The sequence below is a fragment of the Excalfactoria chinensis genome, chromosome 6, assembly GCF_039878825.1.
Source record: "Excalfactoria chinensis isolate bCotChi1 chromosome 6, bCotChi1.hap2, whole genome shotgun sequence".
NCBI lineage: Eukaryota > Metazoa > Chordata > Aves > Galliformes > Phasianidae > Excalfactoria > Excalfactoria chinensis.
This window is the reverse complement of record NC_092830.1, coordinates 33603574-33626551: the sequence shown is the minus strand read 5'-3', so window position 1 is coordinate 33626551 and position 22978 is coordinate 33603574. Positions and strand designations below refer to the sequence as shown.

At 42.1% G+C, this 22978-nt stretch overlaps 1 protein-coding gene across 2 annotated transcripts in view; it reads left to right on the top strand.

The window, feature by feature from the left end:
* The window catches only part of FGFR2 (fibroblast growth factor receptor 2), a 72336-nt gene extending 49781 nt beyond the window's left edge, over positions 1-22555 (top strand). For both annotated transcript variants that reach the window (XM_072339542.1, XM_072339541.1), the window contains 9 exons: positions 6636-6787; positions 9487-9608; positions 10170-10280; positions 11012-11202; positions 13659-13781; positions 14780-14850; positions 16315-16452; positions 17297-17402; positions 20835-22555. In XM_072339542.1, coding sequence (XP_072195643.1) covers positions 6636-6787; positions 9487-9608; positions 10170-10280; positions 11012-11202; positions 13659-13781; positions 14780-14850; positions 16315-16452; positions 17297-17402; positions 20835-20999 — 1179 coding nt within the window. In that variant the 3' untranslated portion in view covers positions 21000-22555. The remainder of the gene's footprint in view (positions 1-6635; positions 6788-9486; positions 9609-10169; positions 10281-11011; positions 11203-13658; positions 13782-14779; positions 14851-16314; positions 16453-17296; positions 17403-20834) is intronic.
* The last annotated feature ends 423 nt before the right edge of the window (positions 22556-22978 follow it).

Genomic DNA, 22978 nt, shown 5'->3' with positions numbered 1-22978 from the left:
CCCAGCTGAACAAGTATCAGGCCTTTGGCTTTGTCACGGGACACTGCCTGCCAGAACAGCCTTTGTTCTACAAAGTGTGGCCTCCTAAAGACTTTGGATCCAGGTCTGGTCAGTGTGGATGTGAAGGTTTTGTCCATCTACAATTTCATGGGTTGAGTTGAATTTCTGTATGTGTTTCTTACAGCCAACCTGGGATGTTTTCACTATTGTTGTAATACCTCTTCCTTCTTCATTGTAGGTGTTTCAAAGTTTGGATGCACACTCAGGGGGGATCTTAGTCTGGGATTTCAAAGGATGGCTAGAAATATGGCAGGGAAATCCCTGCATTAATGTGTTGGAGGTTGTCCCCTAAGTAGTGGTGTCTAACAAAGTCTTGGTGTGAGGGATGTGACTGTTACACAATCTGAAAAGTATTTGCTGTGTTTTATAAACAAAGGTGATAATTCTTATTTTCTCTGACTTGCTTTGCCACTTAAAAATAATTGTTGTTTTACTCATTGACTTGAAAACCACCAGGGAAGAGAGGTAGGTTGGCTTCTGTGTATATCCCAAATAGAGATGAGAAGCCCTCAGCTCAATTAATATATCTCTGTAGGTAAAACTCAGTGTAGTTTTCTGGATAATGAGGGCTTTTCATAAGCTGTGTGCCTGACTAGGCAGAGAGTGATAAATATCAACTGCTTAGAGAAAAAACATTTGCTAGACTTTTGCTTGAATATAAGAGCATCGCAGTAGCCTGGAGATGAATAGAGAGCATAAAAACTGCCTGAGGTTTGATGTGAGCTCAGTTGTGTCAGTTGGAAATGATTCCTCGACGGGAGAGTGTTATTTCACTGTGTGTGACACCGGTGCCAATCACTGCCCTCAGCTTTGCTGTTTATCATTAAATGATGCAATATGGAACTTCTCCAAAGCTATTGTTCTCACAGAGGAACAACGTCCTTGTCATAAAACGTGCTTGTCAAGTCCGTCATTTCACTTGCTTTTCCTCAGCCATGGCAAAATAAATAAATAAATAAATGGCATTTTGTTGTTATAAGCAAATATATAATAAGCAAACCCCCTGCAGAAATTCCATCACTCTCCATTGTCCGGAGTACTCCCTATCTAAGAGGAGTTGCTCATTCAAGGGCTCTCTGCAAACACATCGCAGAGGAAAAGAGCTGCTGTAAAGATTGAGAATAAATCTGCATCTTTGTTCTGATGATTTCACTGGTCAGCTCACTGATTGTATCAGGTTAAGAGAACAGGATGAGGTGAGCAGTTCCTGGTGGCTTGCTTGTCTGCAGTGATGATTCCTTAGATGTGGGTGCAGCAGGCTTTCCTTTGCCTGTGTGCTGTGTTCTGTAGGGAGAAGGACAGAGGAATGGCCAAAAAGCTGAGAGGATAAGTGTGAGTGAGCAGGGGAAGTGCTTGTGACAGGTAGATGGTGTGAGTGCAGCAGAGAACCTGGCCAGTGGATGTGATTTGGTGGGATTCCAGGGAAATGAGGCCATGGTTTGGGGAATTCATGAAGTTGTCTTGGAAGCTCTCTGCTGTGAGGTCAGGCTCCCTAAGGATGTGGGCATGAAAAGAACACTGGTTCAAGAGGAGGCATTTGCTGCGTGGCCGTGATGCCATCTCATTTAGGAGTCTTGTTTGGTAACATGTGGTTTGATTTGCAGGCCTGGAATCTCATACATTGGCTATTTAGTCTGAGCTACTACGGGATTTTATCATCTCTCACATGCAGGCATTCTTTTCCTGCCAAAACACAGTTCTCTTCACATTCATAGGAAGGATCACAATGAAGCTGGGAATTATCAGTTCCCTCCCCTTGCAGTCCTCACCCCCACCCAGTTCTGGTGCTTGCTTTTCGAGATAGGAACTGCTTACAGGGAAATGTAGCAAGCAGTTACAGAGAGCTGCAGCGCTCCACTGGTATTAGCTGTGTTCTGCATGGGAGTGCCAGCTCACCAAGCAGTGGGAAGAAGCACTGCAGGACTGTGCTCACACACCCATCTGCAGCACAGGCTGCAGCTGATAGATCCTCTGAACTGATGGGCAAAGTGCAGGCATTGGTAGGAGGTACAGTTATTTTGTAAAGCTTTGGGTCCCCTCAGTTGTGTGTGTGTGTGTGTGTGTGCCTTTTGGAGGGAAGAATGATTTCTTTTACTGTATCTTAATTACATTAATTAATTTACATGTGCAGGGGTTGGTTGTTTTGAAAAGCAATCTGTTCCTGAAGGAGTTGCAGTGCGCCACTTCTTACCTTAGGAATCCTCAGACTCCTGTAGCAAATTTACTTTGTATTTTGCTAGATCCAGGCACTCAGACGGACCATTTCTAATTGCACTACTTACCAATTATATTTGTATACGTATATGCAGATGACTTCAAATTAATTTCTACAGCAGAGCCTTCAAAAAAGACTGACGATTATAGGAAGTCTCTGCATGGCTGCTAAAAACTCACAGTGTGAGTGCCAGAGCTGACAGATCCAGGCTTCAGGATATAGCATAAATCATACATGGAGGAAAACACCCTTCATAATCAATTACAGACAATTACACACTGCTCTGCAGCTGATTCTTCCACATAGCATGTGAAGATTCATTTAAGTTTTAAATGCTGCTCTGCTTAGAAGTGCTTGTGAAGTATTTATCTCAAAGCTGATTAAATGCAGCATGTTGGCTGAGGGACAAATACTTAGTTAAAATGGGGATATAATGATGCTGAGTACATGAGGTTTGGAGAGAGTGGGCTTTTCTCCTGAAGTGCGGGAATGGGGTTTGGGATGTGCCTGAGGCTGATAATTCTGCTTGGTTCTGGCATCCTAAAAGCAGAAGGCACACAAGAAACATGTTGTGGTGGAGGACTGCCCACCTCTTGAGATTAACATATAGCACAATAGTCCTTCCGGTGTTCTGCTTGTGTCAAGTGGACTTCTGCCTTCCTTTTTTTAATCAAGTACCCAAATAAGTTTTCGGGGCAACATAGCCACTTAAAACAGGCACTATATATGCGGTGCATAGGCCTTGGAGATGTCTCGTTCACATCCATCAGGTGTTCCTTCTTGCTTCCTTCCTCCTGGCTAGCAATGTGCTAAGCAGGAAGAACCTCTTGGTGGGCTGGGTGGTTGGCCAAGAAGGTTGAGCATTTTGGCTGCATTCTGCTTTGTGGCACTCAGTGGACCCAAAGGTGGCCCTGGGTCTGTACAGTGCCCAAGTATAATTGCAAGCTTGCTGGGAAAAGTCAGCATGGCCTTTGTTACCCCTTTGCTGGCATGAATTGTTGCATAACTGAAAGCAAAAATAATACTCGTACATGGAACTAAGGAGAAAGCAGCTCTGTGCCCTGAGGTGTGAGGACTGTGGCAGGACCACCACTGGTTCTCTAACCTGTGTGAACAGGGGGAAGCAGCAGGCTGGAAAAAGGCTTCCTCCATCCTCTTACTTAAAGTGTACCCACATAGACTAAAATTGACCACGCCTACTGAGCTTCAAGCATGTAGGGCTTTCCTCACTGTTTTATAGTGTACTCTAAAGTAGTGAGGAGAGATGCTAAGAGATGAGTTCAAAGGTTAATTCCTTACTATTGTGTGAAAGGGAAAGGGACATTTTAAAACAGAAAGTCTCTTTCAACTGAAGCCTAGGCTGGCTGAGCCTTTTCTGGAGCAGACTTTTATAGCTCTTCAGCTCCTGTAAGTCCTTGCTCTGCTCCAGCCAGTCAATCAGGAGAACATTCCCTGGGAGTGCAGTCCATTTTCCTTCTCCCAGACACTTGAAGAGTTCCTCTGGATTTCTCATCACTCCTATCCAAGTGAGTCTACTTTGTTTATCTACAGCATCTCCAGTCAATCTTCTGTTTACTGTGCAAAGTAAACGTGCTCAGTTGTGTTGAATGGGAAATCGACAGTCATTTATCTGTTTTTCTATAGTATTATTGTTATTATTTAATGTCTGTGTTTGAAATGCCTCACTAGGGTATTTCAGTTTATTGCAAGTTTACATTTCCCAGTTTTTACTACTGTAAGGCTGCTGAATTGTGAGTGTTAGAGAGAGAGAAAAGACAGAGCTTTTGCAGAGATCTAAACAGTGTCAGTAAAAACACTCTATTATGAGAAAAATGACCCCGGAACATTTTTGGTCCATTTCTGATGCACAAAGGGCATCATCTCAATTTGCCTTTATGTTTGTCCCGTGGGAAGACAATGGGTGTGATGACAAAGGAAGACACGAAAGTAAAGGTAACACAAAATATCTATATATAAATGTCAGGACTTGAACACATGTCACGGTAGAACGGTCAGAGAACAGTGGGTGGATTTTGAAAGTATGGAGGGAGTGGTCATAGGGAATTTAGTAGTAGGTTTCCAGTGAGAGAGATGAAAAGATGAATGAAACAAGAGAAGACTGAAGTTCGAGGGAAGACTTGCTGTTGATGGAGATTTGCACGTTTCTTAGTGCTGAGCTGATTCGTTCTATGAGGCATCACTTTTAAACTGTAGTGAAATCATGGAAATGAGTAGAAGTCTATTTCTGGTGCTGGTTCTCCTGCTGACCTGCCCTGCCGATCTGAATGAGCAGTTCAGCTTCAGCAGGTTTGTTCCTGCTGCATCTCTGTCCAAGGGCTCTGTTCAGTATTCGTCTACTGATTTAGTTACAGCCCTGAAGTCTGCATTAATAGCAGTTTTCTGTTTGCATCCCAAGTGGTCACTGTATTTATTATTCTAGAGGAATGTGCCAGGTACTTATATTTGCTGAGAGTAAATATTGAGGCTAATGATGGTGGGATGGATGGGGGGAGGAGGTCCACCTTCCCTGGCTGAATGGCAGCTTTATTTGTGCAGCTGTACTTCTTGTTCCTGGGCATATCTCACAACCAGAAGCTGGAGTTTCTGATCTCAAGGAAGGTCTATCATTCAGCCTCAAAAGCAGTTACTAAGGTTAATCTTTTGAAAGCAGCCCTTAATGCTTTCTTCCTTATGAAAACCTTTTCCAAGCTTAGTCTTTGGTCTATGAAAAAACATGCCAGGAACTCAAACCTGTTTGATGGGATGGACTTGAAGTTGTCTACCTGCAAAAAGGCACCTAAACCAAAAGCATAACAAAGTCACGATGAGAAATTTGAGAGCTGTAACCTTGTCTTGTCACAATACATTGTGCAAGAGTGTGAGGTGGTTGCAAAAGCCTTCCAGCCATGCTCTGAGGAGCTTCAGTGGGCTGTGACACTGTAATCATTAGTTGGACTTAATATTATTGAGCACTGAGTGGCACTTATCAGGTGTCATAGAAACAAGAGGATTTTGTGTTCATATCACTGTGAACTGCTGGCAGGATCTGTTTGCTTATACAAGCTTTTTTATTCAGCTATGAGACCTCTGGAACAAAACTGTGACCTGGTGACATTTTACATAAGCAAATCTGGTTTCAGAGTAGATTACATGTGTTAAGGAGAGGAAGATCAAGAGCGATGCTTATAGAACTTGGGAGAGGTCCTGATGATGCTGCCCAAGACGTGTCTTCTGCCACCTGATGTGAGGATGGTTCCCAGAGATCTCACTGTGACATGGCCTTCGTCCCACCATGGCCACCAGCTTTGGGTTTGGCCTGAAGACAGGAGGAAGATTCATGTTTCAAGGAGAGGACAGAGTGGCCATGCAAGCAGTTTGGGATGTGTTTCCGCCATTTTGAAGACAGTGGGCTGTTTGCTGGTGTAAGGGAAGATGCACCTTATGGAAGATGTACCATTTGCACCAACACAGTTTTTGTTACATGGATGGAGCAGTTGGTGCCTCCATTTTCAGAGTAGTTACAATTAAGTACATCAGATGCTCTGAGGGGAATGTACTTTTGTTGAGGCTGATGATGAATCGTGAATCACTCCAAAGTGAACTATACTTTGAAGCATTAAACACGAAATGTTTTTTTTAATGAAGTCTTCTCTGCCACGTGTGCGGAATCTTTACTTCAATTTTAAATGAACTTAAATTCTTAAGTACCCCCTAACTATTGTCACAGCATTTTAATAGTTTCAATGTTAAACATTTAGAAAACATAGTAGGGGAGCCTACGTTTGTTACACGTGCCCATGACCTTGGTCATTGATGCTAGTGGATTAAATAGGACAACTCTTGCTTAAATTCCATATGTCAATTAAGAAAAATGAGAATTTTGGTTTAATTCATAGCGACACCCAGAAATACTAAACTGTGTACTGATTTCAGAATACAGATGGTGACAAGGGAAACAAGAAGTGAATGGAAGATGCTGATTGGTAACTTCTGGTATAGGCTGCCCCACTTAGGTCTCTTAAGGCTGGTGAAGTAAATACTCACTTGATTTTTAAAAAGAAGTATTAATTCAGTAAATTGGGAGAAACATTTATTCAGATTCCCTTCTGAGGGAATGCTTCTACAACTCTTTGAAACTCTGAGACAGACCTATGTCTATGGCAGCAATTGGAGTCAGTGTTGTGCATACATGGGATAGTAAATGTAGGATAGTGCTCTACAAATGGGTCCAGATTCAGTCTTCACCCTAACACCACTGCTATTAGCTGGCTTGGTTCTTATGTGTCGCTGCTTTTCCAGTATTGGGCCAAGATTACATCTCCGCCTTTCTGTTTTTTTGCATCTTGCATTGCAATAACAGGTGTCAGCTGACTCGAGCTCCTCCATGAACTCCAACACGCCTCTGGTGAGGATAACTACTCGCCTCTCCTCCACTGCTGATGCCCCAATGCTGGCGGGGGTCTCAGAATATGAACTGCCAGAGGACCCAAAATGGGAGTTTCCAAGAGATAAGTAAGTTGCCTTTTTTCCTTACCACCACCTTATGTGCATCAGTGAAACATGACATGGTATGAGAGGAAGCTTCTTGCTGAATGTAAGGTGGTCTGAAGGCACAGCGATCTTGCTGTGGACAGGAGATTGTGGAGAGAGCGGTGTGCAGGGTGCACCAAGCCCTGCCAAGTGCTTTGTCCTGAGGAAGGTGCTGCCTTTTGATGCTGGCCGTATTGCTGGGGAATCGAGGCCTCGGGGCAGTGAGACTGCATTCATGGCTGCTTGAACCTTCCCCGAAGATCAAGGTCTAGTTCAATTATCTATGCTTTCATTTTTCAATAGACTCAGGATTTTCTCTGCATGTTGTTCTGGTTTATTTTCACTGCTAAAGAGCAGCTGAGATAAACCCAAACTATATCTTTGTATCTGTATTTCTCAGTAGTTTAGGGCATAATTGATCAATGTTTATTCAGGACTTAATACAGTATAAAATAAGAGATGGAAAAAGTCCAGAATATGCTGTTAGACAAACATGCAAAACGAGCTGCTGAATATGCAAAGGCATAACCACGTTTCTTAATGTGAAATGGGCATGTGAAAGAGATGGTATTAACACAGGTAGGGCCATGATGTTATATTGAAGTTGACACTAATTTTAAGAAGTTTTCAGGATGACACCTGCTGTCCTGAGCTGTGTTCTTTGAAAGCTCAATGCTGGGCCTTTGGGGTGATCGAGCTGTAATTTCGAACCTTCTGACAACTGTTTTGGAAATTACTTTTAATTATGTAGCTGAAAACTAGAGGAAAACACAGTAATTGCCACCTGCACTGTTCTAGTCAACAGGGGGGCCTGTATACATATTCTGGCAGCCCGTACCCTTGGGGGATACACTAAATGCGGAAAATCTTAGTGTGCTAAACATTTAAAACTAGCATTCAGCACAAATGTAGGTGGAGTGGATTTCCAATGAAAGGAAGCTATTTAGAGGCAGTTATATTAAGTTGGGGGGCAGCAGGCACACAATGAGGGGTTTGTTACATTAGTCCTAGCAGGGCAATAGCACATAAATTAATCAGTTTCCAATGCAAATGTTTGTTCTCTGCCAAGATCCTAAATTCAATTTCAGTTCTGGATAAAGTGCAGGATGACCTCAGCATAGCATTCGCTGCCCTTCAGTCTTTGCACCTTTTTAAGCCAGCGTTTGCTTTAGAAACCAATCCAAAACAGATTGAGGTGTTCTCACCGTGGCTAAGACTGCACTTGACACATTGTCCACGAGTTGCTCTGGGGAGGAGGTGCCCTTCATCTCTCCCTTGTGCCTGAGCAGATAAGCAAGTAGGGTTTGCAAGCCAATTGCCCCAGTCTAATAGCCTTCTGTTGTTGCATACCAATGTGGGAAAATGGAAGTCCATGATTTTCACAACTAGCTTTACCTACATCATACCTGTGAGTCCTGCTTGTGGCCATGGAAAGCCACAACTATAGTAGCTTGGTTATGAAAATGTTTGCCCAAATCTGGCCACCACGTTGAATAATGCTGACTACTACAAGTTCATGGATGTTGCATCTTCTGCTGCCCTCATTCATGACATCTGTGGCAGCAGTGAGCCTGCAGCCAAAAACCAGCCTGGGGGTGGGTAAAGGCTCCCATCTTGCCCCTTCAAAGGATCAAAGCTCTGGGAGAATGCATGAAGATGTAAGAAGAGCGATCTTGCTGTGGACAGGAGGTTGTGGAGAGAGCGGCGTGCAGGGTGCACCAAGCCCTGCCAAGTGCTTTGTCCTGAGGAAGGTGCTGCCTTTTGATGCTGGCCGTATTGCTGGGGAATCGAGGCCTCGGGGCAGTGAGACTGCAGTACAGAGCTGTCAGTGGCTCAAGGCACACGAGCATCCCCCTGGCTCCCCCTCATCTTTGTCCTCCCGCCCCTTTTCTGCAAGAAGACTGCTGTCTGGCTGCTTCCTCAGCCACAGGGAGGAGGAGTGGGGTGATAACCAGAGCTGATAACCACCCACGGCTGAGTCCAAGCACAGCTGCTGCTGGGCTGTTCTCTGTCCTGGCTGATCCCTTCAGTGCAAGAGATCATTAGGCAAACATTCATGACCCACATCCATAGGCAGAAAACAAAAGTAGGAATTCTGAGCAAAAGTTAGGCTGAGAGTATGTCTGACTGTTCCCTCTGTGCCAGTATATCTCATGGTTAGTGATCCCTAAAACACCCATATGGTTTCGATACCACCCTTAACCACACAAACCATCAGCTGCCTGACGCTGAACAGATGACAATGTGCACAAAGAAACCTTTCTTCCATCTCCTCACCGTCTACATGAAGAAGCAGAAGATGTGCCACACCAACCACCACAAGAAGCCAGGCTGTGCCTTCTTCCATTCCTGCACCCAGAGCTTTGGTTGCACCCAGATGCTCTGCAAGTTCTGCCCCTCCACCATGGAGTGCAGCCTCTCCTGTTAGAGACAGAAGTGCAGCTTAAAAGCTGGGTTTAGCAACTGATCTGTTGGTATTAGATGCTCACTGTAGTGTCACTAAGAAAACAGACCGTGGTGTGCGTGAAAACTGACACACGCCGTGCGTCTCATTAGTTCCATATGATAAGAGCTTCGTGCTGCAGCAAGTTGTTGAAAGCCTTTTATATTTAGCTCTGGAATTTTGCTGGCTGTGCCCCTGCCCCAGATGCTGTGTGTTAATCCCCTGTTTACGCCTCCAGGCTGACACTGGGTAAACCCCTGGGGGAAGGCTGTTTTGGGCAAGTGGTGATGGCCGAAGCGGTGGGGATTGACAAAGACCGGCCCAAAGAAGCAGTGACTGTGGCAGTGAAGATGCTGAAAGGTAAGAAAATGGGCTGAGCAGGGTTTCAGGCTGCTTTCAGCCATGAAAAGTTTCCCTTGTGGTGTCTGAGCTCTGTCGCTGTGGGGGGGGTCAGAGTGCACATAGCTGGCCTCAGCCTTTGGTGGTTTGTGGTGTAAATCTGGGCTCTTGACAGCCTGTTTATCTTCAGCCGCGAGTATTTGGACGTATTGGCGTTGTGCAAGTTCATGTCAGCAGCTGTCTGCATGCAGATCCCAGCCCAGGTGGTTAGTGCCTATTTGAATTTTATTATGAAGTCAACTTTTAGGAAAGACACGGTTTTTAAAGGTTGATGGCTAAGGACAGGATTTTAGTGTTTTGTATTACTTAACATATGATTGAAGAAGCAGTCGGTCTGTCAAAGAAGCCGGGACTAATTTTTATTAGGACATAACACATGGCTTTATGCAGTGTACAACGTACAGTGTATGCTAGGAAACCAATCCCATGCTCTACATTTCGAAGCACACACATGCTGGTGTGCCACGGAGACGCTCATGCTGGCACAACAGAAAGTAGGAACTGAACTTGTGTCTTGTGCAGATGATGCTACAGAAAAGGATCTATCCGACCTGGTGTCAGAGATGGAGATGATGAAGATGATTGGGAAACATAAAAATATCATCAATCTTCTTGGAGCCTGTACCCAGGATGGTGAGTAGAGAAAAGAAACTAAGCCAGGACTTTCACACGGGTCTCCAGAACTCTCATTAATCATCATTTTTCAAGAGTTTTTAAGGAAACAGTCATGCTGTGATGGGATTTTTAGATATTTCCCTAGCTTAGCAGCGATATTTTAACTCCTGTGTCTCATTATATTTGCAGCTTTAATATGAGAAAGGGTACTATATCGTGTGAAAACTAATCCCTTGCTGTAGGGAAAAATGACATTTTATAGCAGCTTTACCCACATCTGTCATTCTGAATTGTCAGTCTCGTTTTAGTAAAACTTGTGTCCTTTGAATTTGAAATGTGTAATTTCATTCTCTAAAGGCAACGATGTTTCTGTTAAATGATAGTCGTGTAATAAAAGTCATGCAGAAAAACATTTGAATTCTGGAAGTTGGCAACAAAAGTGTTTCTTTAGATCTTGTGATATTTTGGGTCTGAAAATGTCTGTGTTTCAGTACGTGCCATGGTTTGGAAGGAATAGGATTTAGGTACTTTCAGTTGCTAGTGCAGCTCTGCCACTGTCCTTCTAAAGCACCCTTGGCCAGCCACTTAGCGAAGCCCAGTCCTCCTTTTTGTTCAAACGGTGCTTACTGGACTCACAGTTAAACATTTATTAATCCAGTTTGTTTATTGTAGAGCACCAGAAGATTCTTAACAGGAAATCATTTTACCTTTTGACCTTACTGCTTTGACACACTTCTGTTTATCCCAAGGTCCGCTGTACGTGATTGTAGAATATGCTTCCAAAGGAAACCTGCGTGAGTACCTGCGAGCGCGCCGCCCTCCTGGGATGGAGTACTCCTTTGATATTAACAGGGTCCCAGAGGAACAGATGACGTTCAAGGACTTGGTATCCTGCACGTACCAGTTGGCAAGAGGCATGGAGTACTTGGCTTCACAAAAAGTAGGTAGAACTCAGCAAATACTACGCGAAGCGCTTGGTACATATTTGGTTGTAGGTTTAGTTTTGTTCTCATGTTGCTTTTGGTTGATAAGCTGGGAGAACGACTTTTCTCAAACAAGTTGTGCAATCCATTCTGCGGAAGATCGGTGGGAAAATGAATACCCTTAATGTTTTATATAACTGTTCAACAGCATTGCTAAAATGAGATCTGGAATTGATCGCTTAAAGTAAGCACTGCATACCTATCTGCACTTTGAGTATGTAAGCACAAGTGATCACATGATTATACAAGTCCCATTACTCCACCCATGAGACAGCAAGGCATCATTTGCTTATTGAAATAAGTTATGCATCATGGGATATCTTTAGACATTTATTTCTTCAACTTTTCTTTGGACAGATTTTCTCAGGTAGTACCTCAATTAAATCACAGTTATGAAACCTTAACTAGCCCTGAATAGTGAACTCCATAATCATGTTGTTCCTTAATGTGAAGGCAACGATGAGTATTCTGGGCAGTGTTTCGACCCAGTGTCTAAACCAGAGCACCATATGCTGTTGCTGAGTACCCCCAGGAAAGCATGGAGTGCTTAGTGAGATTTATACCATTTCCAGTTGAGCCCATTCCCAACTATGGAGCTAGTTTTAACCAAAGTTTAGAGCTGAGTTTGAGTCTCCAGTCCTATTGTGTAGAGTTATGAGATTTTATTGCTTCTCTGCAATTGTAGAGATTGGTGAGGGGAGGGGAACAGGAATTGAAGTCTAATTTTGCTCCTATTCTTTTGTTTGGAAATAATAATTCTTAGTGCAGTAGAGTAGACAGGGAGACATGCATGACAGTGGGACAAAATCTATAGAGCGAGCATGAGTATTGTATTAAGTAAAGCACCTTAGAATATCCCTTTTGTAAGATGAATGAAACGTTTGCCTGGCAGTGAGCCACATCCAAAGAAAAAAAGGACCATTGTGAAAGGAAAAAATAAATCTTTTGGTTGGCAAATCTTGAAAAGCCCTGATATGCTGCTGCAGGATACTGCAAGAAGCTGCGTGCTCACACAGATATACATGGCAGCATCATTTCTTCTGTGGTCCAGTCCCTTTGCAAAAACACTTATCAGTGCTGGGCTGAACTTGACAGAATGCAAAGCATTGCATGAGGCTGTCTATTCCAGTTTTTGCCTTACAAGCAATTGTATGTTGGCTCTGTTGATGTGTCCTCTCTGACATGCCACTGTAGCAGCAAATCACTGGGGCCAGAGAGCTGGCTGTGAAGCCTGGCAGACATGGCTGCCAGTCATGGCACCATTTTGAAACAGCAAAATTGCAGGGTATGAGAGAGCAGAAATACCCTGAGAGAAGGTAGTGGGATTTTATTCACTGTCTGAATTCACCTGGAGGTGCTGCCAGCTGTTTGATATGTTCTGCCTACTGGCCTGATGCTCTAGAATGGCAGAAAGATCTGCTCTAGATCCTTTGCCATACTCATCAAGGCACCTTGCCTTATCAGTTGGCATTATTAGCTACATGTACTTGGGCAGGTGCCTTGAGCTCCTTGTGTCACATAGCAGGTTCTTGTATGGTGTGAGGACAAGGACAGGACAGGAAGGCTGGCCTGTGTTGCTTCTGCTACTGTGGCACTGCTGATGCTGATTTAGAAGCCTGATTTATGTATAAACCCCAAAAGTTATTCCTACTTAAAGGTTGGAATAATACACAGAGCTGCCACAACTTCCTTTTAGTGTCGGAAATATCAGCTTCAAGTTTTCAGGATAATGCTGGCATGAAGGAAGAAAAATCCTGAGGAAATACTGGTTGGAGTTTCAGTATCAGGGCTGTTTGAAAAGCAAACAGCCCAGCCCAAATTGCCTTTATGAAAATTGCTGTGAAATTGCTGTAGTCTCGTGGTTGAAGTAAACATACGCACCCCAGACATCTGGCTAAGAACTACTTACTAGAGATACATCTCTTATGAAGATCTTTCATATTAAAGAAGGTTGTGCTGATCCGGACTGTCAGGTTTTAGTTCAGTTGGTCCAATGTCACGTAAGAGAAGCAACACAGTGATGCTCTCATTAACAGCATTTGCAATGAAAATGCCGTGCTCCCTGTATCTGGGGTTTGTGTAACAAGGAGTGGATCACAAACATCTTAGAACATTTGGGATCACCACCCAAGCTCTCATCCTTGGCAAAATACAAGGCTTCAAAGGGGAGACTTTGAAAAGAGAGTTTTGGGCAGCTGTTCAACCTGGAAGCATCTGGCTGGACCTGAATAGGTTGCAACAGGGTAACTACAGCAGTCTTACTGCACAGACTTGCAGTAAACGCGTGGCTTTACAACCTAAGGATTTGGGTTAAAATCTGTGAAGGAGATTTAGTTATGGTTAGAAATAATTCCAGGCTTTTTTTTGCAGTGGTGTATTTCAGTGGGTGTTTTTGTCTTGTCTTTCTCTCCAGTGCATCCACCGAGACCTTGCGGCAAGAAATGTTTTGGTTACAGAAAATAATGTCATGAAAATAGCAGACTTCGGTTTAGCCAGAGACATCAACAATATAGATTATTATAAAAAGACTACTAATGTAAGTGGATGGTTTGCTTATCACTGCAAACAAGTGTTTCTTTCAGTGTTTCACTTCAAAACTATGGTTATAATCTTAATGGGCTTCTTGGACTTGCTTTTAATCAGACAGAAAACAGACATCAAGGACATAAGCAGTTCTTTCCCCCTCTCACAGTGACAGTTAGTTTAAAAAGATAAACAAATAGGCTCTATTTTTTATGATTTATTATAACTGCTAGAATACAACTGCCCATGTTGTGTGTCCTCGACTCCGATCATTTGAAATAGGTGGAAATTTGATTCTAGCTCGTTTTGAACCAGCCCTAGGATCTTGAAAAACACTGCATAAACAGTGATAGCAGTAACCATAATAAAAGTCCTGTTTGTGTGGTACTGCCACAGTACAGGGTTACACATTTTGCCTGTGCTTGGATGTAAATAACCACAGTATTAAAGCTGGTCTAGAGCTTGAGAAAATGGATTTTCAGTACCTGTTGTTGTTGTTTGGCTGTTAAACCTGTCCCAAATCAAGACAGGAACTTTGCAGAATTCTTTCAGTTCTTCAGACTCTGTTAATATGAAATAGCGTTGATACGAAAGATTAATTAATGACATCGCCTGGCTCATTTATAAAAATAAAGCACTGAGTGATGAATGGCATTTGAACAGTAATTATCAGAGCCTGCGTAGTTCCAAAAGGCGGAGCGGCCAGGTAGGGATTTGTTGGCGCTGGAGGGGATCTGAACCCATTTCATATCAAATTTGATACAGCTCCTTGGCTCGAAGCAAAGCAGAGCTTTTATGCAGAGCAACAGGCAGCTGTGGCTGCAAGCTTTGGGGAAAGGAAAAGGAAATTCTTGGGTTCAGTGAATGGACTTTGTGCAAACAGACCCAATTTTAAGAGGCTTTTTAATTATTATTATGTTTTTAATGAAAGTGTTTATTTGAAACAAAAATCAGTGTTCAAATCTTCATTTTGGACTTTCATTTCTCTTTTCTTCCCCTCTAAATATACAGGGACGGCTTCCAGTAAAGTGGATGGCTCCAGAAGCTCTGTTTGACAGAGTTTACACACACCAAAGCGACGTGTAAGTGACTTTATTTGTGTAGTCTGGAAGGGCAGGAGGGGAACCTGCTTCACGTTCCTTAAAGTTTGGGATATTTCAGACTGTATTTTCCTGCTATCCTTTCCCTTTAAGCGTTTTCATTTTGTTTCACGTATTAATAGCTGGAACAGGACTTGCCCTTAGAAAGTGAGGATTTTATGGTAGACTGCTAACCAGTGCTCTGTTACTAATCTGCCTGGCTTCAAAGCACATGAAAGGTGGAAAATGCTAACCTCCTTCTGTCAGTGCGGAAGTTTCCCCCCTTGAACTTATTTACGGATGTGCAGCTACAAAGAGTCTATCTAATTTGCTTGGCTTTCGACGTACTCTGCACTTCCTTCAGGTTAAAAAAAAAAAAGAAACAAAATGAAGAGAGGGAAAAGAAAGAAGAAAAAAAGAGCCTTGTGAAAATTTGTGCTGTGGTTGTGTACAGTAAAACATAGCCTGGATATACTAGAAGTGCTTTCCCTGATTTTAGAGATGCTGCGTCCCAGCAGTGTTTCACATACAGAAGGAAATCATTGGACTCTGGCACTTCAGGATCTTGTAATGCGCGTGGTGTAGCTGGCTGATGCAACAGCTCCCATAATTCTGCTTCCTATTAAAGTTCCTGGGCCCATCCTCAGTGCTCGCATGCATTGAGCTCAAAGTAAATGTGTATTTTTTACTCAGTGCAGATGAAGATCTTATGCTTTTTATTTCTCCAAGAGAAGCTGTTAGCCGTAAAAGGCTGGACGCTTCCCAGCACAGGTGTAAAAGCTTATGCATGACAGCACAGAGTTAAAATAGAAAGGAACGGGGTAGAGAAAATAAGAGGTGCCGCCTCCTCCTTTAACTTGGATGCTTTTCCCAAGTTGTTCTCTCCTTCAGAAAAGCATTTACCGAGGCCTTTCCTGCCATCTTTATGTTATTTATGAAGGAAGCTATATACACAGGTTAAGGGTGGAGCCAACTTTTGCTTTAAGATAACATCTTGACAAAATATTTAAGTGAATGTGAAGTAAATGGCTTGGCTGGTTTAGAGCTGGAAGTCATTGTGAGCTCCCAACAAGCACGGAGCACGGGCATTTCGGTGCTGGAACTGGGAGACGTTTTGGCCCCGCGATGCCTTTGGATAATATTATTGTAAGTTTGTGCAAACAGTTTACTAAAATACACTGCTGCAAAGCTAGCAGAACTGCAGAGCAGCTCGGGGCCAGGGCAGGCTCTGCGCTGTTGCTTACCTGGCAGAGAAGCCTGGCAATGGGCCCATGGCTGCCAGCGGGACGTGGCGAGGCAGCTCTAGAAGTAGGGAGCAGGCAGGAAAACTGGCTGAAGTTTTTCCCTCCTTTGTTTCCTTACAGAACTAGTTTTTAGTAGCAGCTCTGGTGTGCATCCACTGCAAAAACGTCTCTGTTTACAGCAGTAAGGCAATTTTCCTAACGCTGTTTTCTCTTTCTTTTGCAGATGGTCGTTTGGTGTGCTAATGTGGGAGATCTTCACCTTAGGAGGGTCTCCCTACCCAGGAATCCCAGTGGAGGAACTTTTTAAGCTGCTTAAAGAAGGGCACCGAATGGATAAACCTGCCAACTGCACCAATGAACTGTAAGGACTGAGGGTTGCAGACTGCACTGAAATCATAGAATATCCCGAAATGGAAAGGAGCCATCTCACAATTAATGCTACCCCAGCAGAATGTAGCATTTTCAGAATTGTTGGCTCTGAAATAGTGGATATGTGTGCATATAGATGTGTATAGAAATGCTCTGGAAAGGTCTCCAGGAAATGTTTGGTGGAGGACACTTTAAACACCCTGCTGTGATCCCTTTGAAAATGGATGAGCTCATCTATCAGCCAGTCTTTGTCAGTGCTTTTAGACCCTTATTTACTCAGTTTGGGTTCATGAAGTATGAAAATTCATAAATGGCACACATAGCCATACCACACACAGACTCTTATCCTGTATAAACTACAGCCAGCTGGTTTTGTACACAAAAAAAGTGCATTTGGGAACTTTAACATTAACACAGCGCTGTCTACCAGTGATAGTGGGAGAATGCTTTCCCTTTCTGATGCTTCAGTATGGCTCTTGATAGCTTTTGCTTTTATCCCCCACTTTAATTTCTTTACTTCACAAAGGCTGCAGTCTGTTACATGATAAAAGATTTAAGCACGTGTAATTTAATGCTGCTGGAACGCCACAGTAGAATGCAGACTCAGGTCCACAAAGAGGAAATTTAGATGCTAGGCAAGCACGGATAGAAATAGAGATGCATCTTTTGAGGGAAGTGACAGCATTGTATGGTTTGGGTAGCAGCAGTGGTTCATGTATAAGACTTTGGAGTGCTCGCTGCTTTACTTGTGATGAAGAATATTGGCTGTGTATGAAAAGGCTTATCAGAAGGATGTGTGATTTTAATTAACCCAGGAAAATGTGCATTTCTTACAGCTATATGATGATGAGAGATTGCTGGCAGGCTGTGCCTTCACAGCGACCAACTTTTAAACAGTTGGTAGAAGACTTGGATCGGATCCTTACTCTCACAACTAATGAGGTAGGTAGATTGTTTCCCTCCATAAGCTACTAATCAGGATGAGTGGTTCAGGAGGCAGATGGAATTTATACAGTTATGAAATCCTGTTCAAGTTCTTTTCTGGCTCCATTTGTCACCGTGCTCTGAAGTTAGAAGCAGCTAAACTATGTATCCTATGGAACACTCGGTTTCTTGTCATTATGTCTTGGTTTATGTAACAGGACAAACACATCTTTAAAATGTTTTTGTTAATTTCTCTTTGTATTTTTTATGTTTTTAACATAGTGTTGTTGAGAAAATACACGTGGCAGACTGAGCAGCTATGTTTATATTTCATCATGAGTTTCGTGTGGAGGAGTGGAGGAGAGTTCATGACGTTTTTCATTTATTAGCTCAGTTTGATTCCCAGCCATGATATCTAGGTCAGAAGAGGAGAAATTGTCAATAGTAGATTTCAGATTGTGTCTGAGAGTGAATTAGGTTCACTGAAGTAGCTCTCGGTGGAGGGAACGAGGGCCCGCAGGGAGCATGTGAACAGCCATCCAATTATCCAAAGGTCCTGCCTAACACTGCTTCAGGTTGGGCTATATGAATGCAAAAGGATTTCATCTGAACAGCACTCTTTCAGAGGTCTGAAATATGATTAGTTCTAGCAAGAAACACACTGATTAGTGTATCCACACAGGAATCGGTTCTCTTACTGCTATATCGCAGGCACCTTAGAGGAAGATCACGAGTAATGGAAATATTGATTCTTTTGGTGGGAACTTTGAGAGAAAATATACCTCAAAAACATGTTACAAATTCCTGTCGTCTGGGACAAATTATACAGATGGGGATGAAAACACTTCAACAATTCTTCAGTATATTTTATTATAGCGCTTCTATATAGTGGGGTGGGGAGCTGGAATGTAGAAAAAAGGTTTGGCTCATGTTATGTGTGTCACCATTACTTTCTAATTTTTCATTGTTCTCAGATTTATTTATTTTTTAAAACAAGATATTCATAGGCTTTAGGAAAGCCTGTACACCATAAAGATGGCGGGAGACCTTGAATAAGATGCTATTTTTCAGGTACATCGTTTATCTAGTAGAGTAAGTCTATACTTCTGGCTGAGAAGATTCTTTGGCTACAGTAGCAGCTATAAATTTATCTGGATTATTTTTCTCCAAAACGTGGTACCTTCAGGAATGGTTTGGGAATGGGGCAGGAATATGTGCTCCTGACTAAGCCTGCCGCATAGCTCTGTGTACCATTACAGTTTTTCCCCGCCATCCAACACTAACTGAATCCTTTCCTGCATCATTTACACACCATTTCACAAGAGCGGTTGGTGGCAGGCTGGCTGCCATCACAGTGTGCTTTGGTGGCTTGGAATGCATTTGCAAAGTCAAGAGGGAAGTTCTGGGCTGTAATTCTAAGCCTGGAGGAGGATATTTCTTCCTCTTCTTGTGTGTTTAAGCATCTTGTCTTCCAGTTGTGTAGCACTTATGGGCCTGGATGGATCTCAAAGGTAACCTGAAAAGGCCTTTAGGGTGATATAAATGACTTTCAGCTCAAATTGTTGGAAAAAAGGTCTGGAAAAACCTCAGCAACACATCCAGTCCACCTGAGCGGCCTGCAGCAGGATCCACTGTACATTTATCATGCCTGACGTGTTTGTGTAACTTTGTCTTTGAAGATCTCCACTGCTGCATTTCTGCATTGCCCCACAACAGCCCACTGCTCTGTTTCAATAGTTTTACCTCTTCAAGGCTTTTCCTAACATCTAAGCCTTCATCTTAGGACACTGCTTTTGCCTTGGATTAAGAATGCAAGTTACTTCTCTTGTCTATGAGCTCCAGTGTGTCCCATCTTCTGCCACTGCATGTGGTTTTGAGACCTCTGATTTCAAGTAAGCTGTGCAGTTTTGCTGAAGCACAGCTCCTCCATGCCTCAATCTGACCATACTTTCACTCATCCACTCCACTATGGTACCTTGTCTTTCCCACACATGCCACTGTTGATGCAGGGTCAACCTGGCTTGCCCAGCAGCTCCAAAATCAGTTTGCCAATAATATGTTCTGCATGTGTGTAAGTGATTATTTTGCCCAAGCTCCCCTCTTTTTTCCCCTCATTGAAATCCCAGTGCTGGAGACTTTATATCCCTGCATGTGACTGTAGCTCTTTACGTTGAACAAGCTGTCTGGAGAGGAGATGAGGATCCCACCTTCAGTTCTGAGCCCATAGATGAATTATACCAAGCCTTTCTATATGACAAGCTGTGTCTGTAGTCCCACAAGAAAGATTCAAATGCTGGAAGACTTTCTTCTGACTTTCTAGAAAGTGCTTAGTCATTTCTGGTCACACAGGGCTGCATTGCTGTATTGCTTATACATAAATACATGCCAAGCTTGTACTTGTGGATCTTCTGAACATCTAGGGAGCAAGATAAGAAGTAATCATTGATCCAGACTGCATTCCTTTGCTGCCTGCTACGTTTGTTGGCATTTTAAAGCTTACATTTTCCTCCTTAAAACGGTGACCATTCTTTAAGCAATAATATGGTCACATTTCTGACTTAAGGAAAAAAAAATGTCAACCAAAGAATGAAATTCCCCCAACCCGAAGCACAGCAGCATAAAGCACTGACTGAGGTGGAGGACTCGTCTCGTCAGTAAGATCATAACTTGTGGTTTAGCAAATGAAGAGATTGCATTTAAATGAATGCAGCTGCCTTTAGAAGTTGAAAGAGAAGGAACATTTCAAGGGGGAAAATAACTTTCTTCTCCTGCCAAAACTGTTGTTTCTAACAAAAGAGCCTTAACCCAAAACTTGGATTCAGCAGATATTATTTCCTTTTTTAATGACTGCTTTGGTCATGGCTACTCTAGGGCACGCAGGCGTGCGCACAGACACACAGAAAAGAAAATGTAGTATAAAGAACCCAATCGAGTGAATTTAATTTTCTTTCAGGTTATTTTTTTTTTGCACGTATGTCTGCCACTGCATGTTTAAACGCAAAGTTAATATCACGGAATATAAAACAGACATTTAAATTGACCGGAGGAATACAAAGTTGGAAGTATCTTTCCCTCTCCAAATCATTACCACGTGCTGGAGAAAAATGGTTCTATTTAGGATGAAATTTCATTTTTATCATTGTAAGTGAAAAGTCCTCTTTTGATGTGGTTGGCATGTTTATTTCCACTGACGCGGCTAATGTGGATGCCGTTGGACTTGACAAAAGTACTGTGTTATTGGCTTGGCTTTCCTTTCTTTATTCAGGCTCCTTGTTTTATGAGATATTTGAGCTACAGGCAGTTTAGAATGCAATTGCATTAGGGAAATGAGTGTTGGTTTTAAACTGCTCTTTTACCCACTGTGCGATCGAGCCAAATCAGAGCAATTGGAACACACTACTGCCAGTTTTACTCGCTGGTTAAAAACTCAATTGATTTCTTCTGTCACAGGAGTATCTGGACCTCAGCGGACCTCTGGAGCAGTATTCACCTAGCTACCCCGACACCAGGAGTTCGTGTTCTTCAGGTGATGACTCTGTTTTTTCTCCCGATCCAATGCCTTATGAACCTTGTCTTCCCAAGTACCAACACATGAATGGAAGCGTTAAAACATGAAAAGAAGCAAGAACACCAAGCTACCTACCACATACAAAACAACATCTTTTCTCTGGGACCCTAAAGATTCTGCCTGTACATATGAAATATGGGAGGAAAAAAGAAAGGAAAAAAAAAAAAGAAAACATGGAGGAAAACAGTCAGATCCTACATTAAAGGTCTCATAATGTGCAACTTGTATTAAATGTTCCCAACGAAGAAGAATGTTTATGAGCTGTTTCTAGATACCTATCGCTATCGGTTTTCTGGCTTACCCTAAGCTGCGACAGACTTTGTTTGTACAATGGACCAGTTGGACTTGAGGCAAACTCTGGGTCTGCCTTTCTTGTTTATTTTGTAATATTTGGAGAAAATATATGTTGGCACACACTTACAGAGCACAAATGCAGTATATAGGTGCTGGATGTATGTAAATATATTCAAAATATGTATAAATATATATTATATATATTTACAATGAATTATTTTTTGTATTGATTTTAAAAATGGATGTCCCAATCCACCTAGCAGATTAGTCTCTTTTTTAACAGCTATTTGCTAAATGCTGTTCTTACACAGAATTTCTTAATTTTCACCATCCAAGGGTGGAAAATACTTTGCTTTCAGGGAAAATGGTATATCATTAATTTATTAACTAATTGGTAATGTACAAAACAATTAATCGTTTATAGGGTTGTTGTGTTTTTGTAATTTAAATGGCATTTCTATGCAGGCAGCACAGAGAACTAGTAGGTATATTGCTCAGACTTTACTAGTTTTCAGATCTTTTAAAAGAAAAGAAATATTTACAGTATATAACTAATTTGGGGGAATTAAACTTGTGATTTATTTGTGTTTAAAAACCGCAGCGTCAGATGATGATTCTTATCGAAACCAAATCCTTTAACAAGAATGTCTTTTATTCTCAGTACTTGTCACTTTAACAACTTAACTCTTTAGGCGGTGTTTCCCGTGGTGAAAATCCAATCATTCCATCAAGAAAGAGAGAAAGAAAGAAAACAATTAGAATGGGTTCCTAAAGTAAGGCAAGTCATTAACTTGTCTATAACCATAGCAGGACGTACAGCTCTAAAAAGAGCTGAGCTTCTACCCTGGGTTGCGCATGCAACAGATTAAATAGATTTCTCTTCACTGGGTTGGGTAATAGGTTCCAGATCTTTTGGCCTGGATCTTTTGCCTTTTAGACTATCCCTCTATTGTAACTTTAAGTTTAAAAAGAGAGAGGTTGTTTATAATGACCGTTTGCCATAGGAATATCAGCATCTTTTTAAAGGATTAATTCACGCTGACTCCAGTATTTCCTTCTGATTCATTCCATAACAGTAGGTATAGCACTGGCCTCTGCTAAAATATCACTGTTGTTTGTATCTTTGTACGGAAGTCTTGTGTTTGTACTTTCAGATCCCTCACACTGATACGGCCATGCGATATGAATGCAAATTACACTGTTTTATGTGTGTTGTTGTTGTTGTTGGTTTTTTTAATTGGGTAAAAGAAGTATTAAAATCTGTTAACTTTTGTACTGACAATAAAATGTTTCTACAGATATTAATGTTAAAATTACAAAATAAATGTCATGCAGCTTATTTTTCCTAATCCTTTGTGTCATACAAAATGGTTTCCTGAACATCGAGTGATGGAACGCATCCAGGAGCGCTTCCTTCTGCCCTTATCATAGAAGGGCATTTCATATCACATCCCCAAGCAGTTCCTTCAGGAATGGTATTTAAACAAAAAAAATACTAACTGATGGAAAGAAAACAGACCTCATAGAAAGAATATATATATGTGTGTGTATATATATATATATATATGTATATATTCCTTTTTTCTTGTAAATGATTAAAAGGGAGATTGAGTAAAGTAGCTCATACTGCTTGAGTGAGGGAACGTTCTGCTCACGTTACTCTTGCCGCTCACTCAGAGAAGGGTCTTTTCTATATACTACAGAAGCCTGTCAAGGTTGGCGAGTATAATGG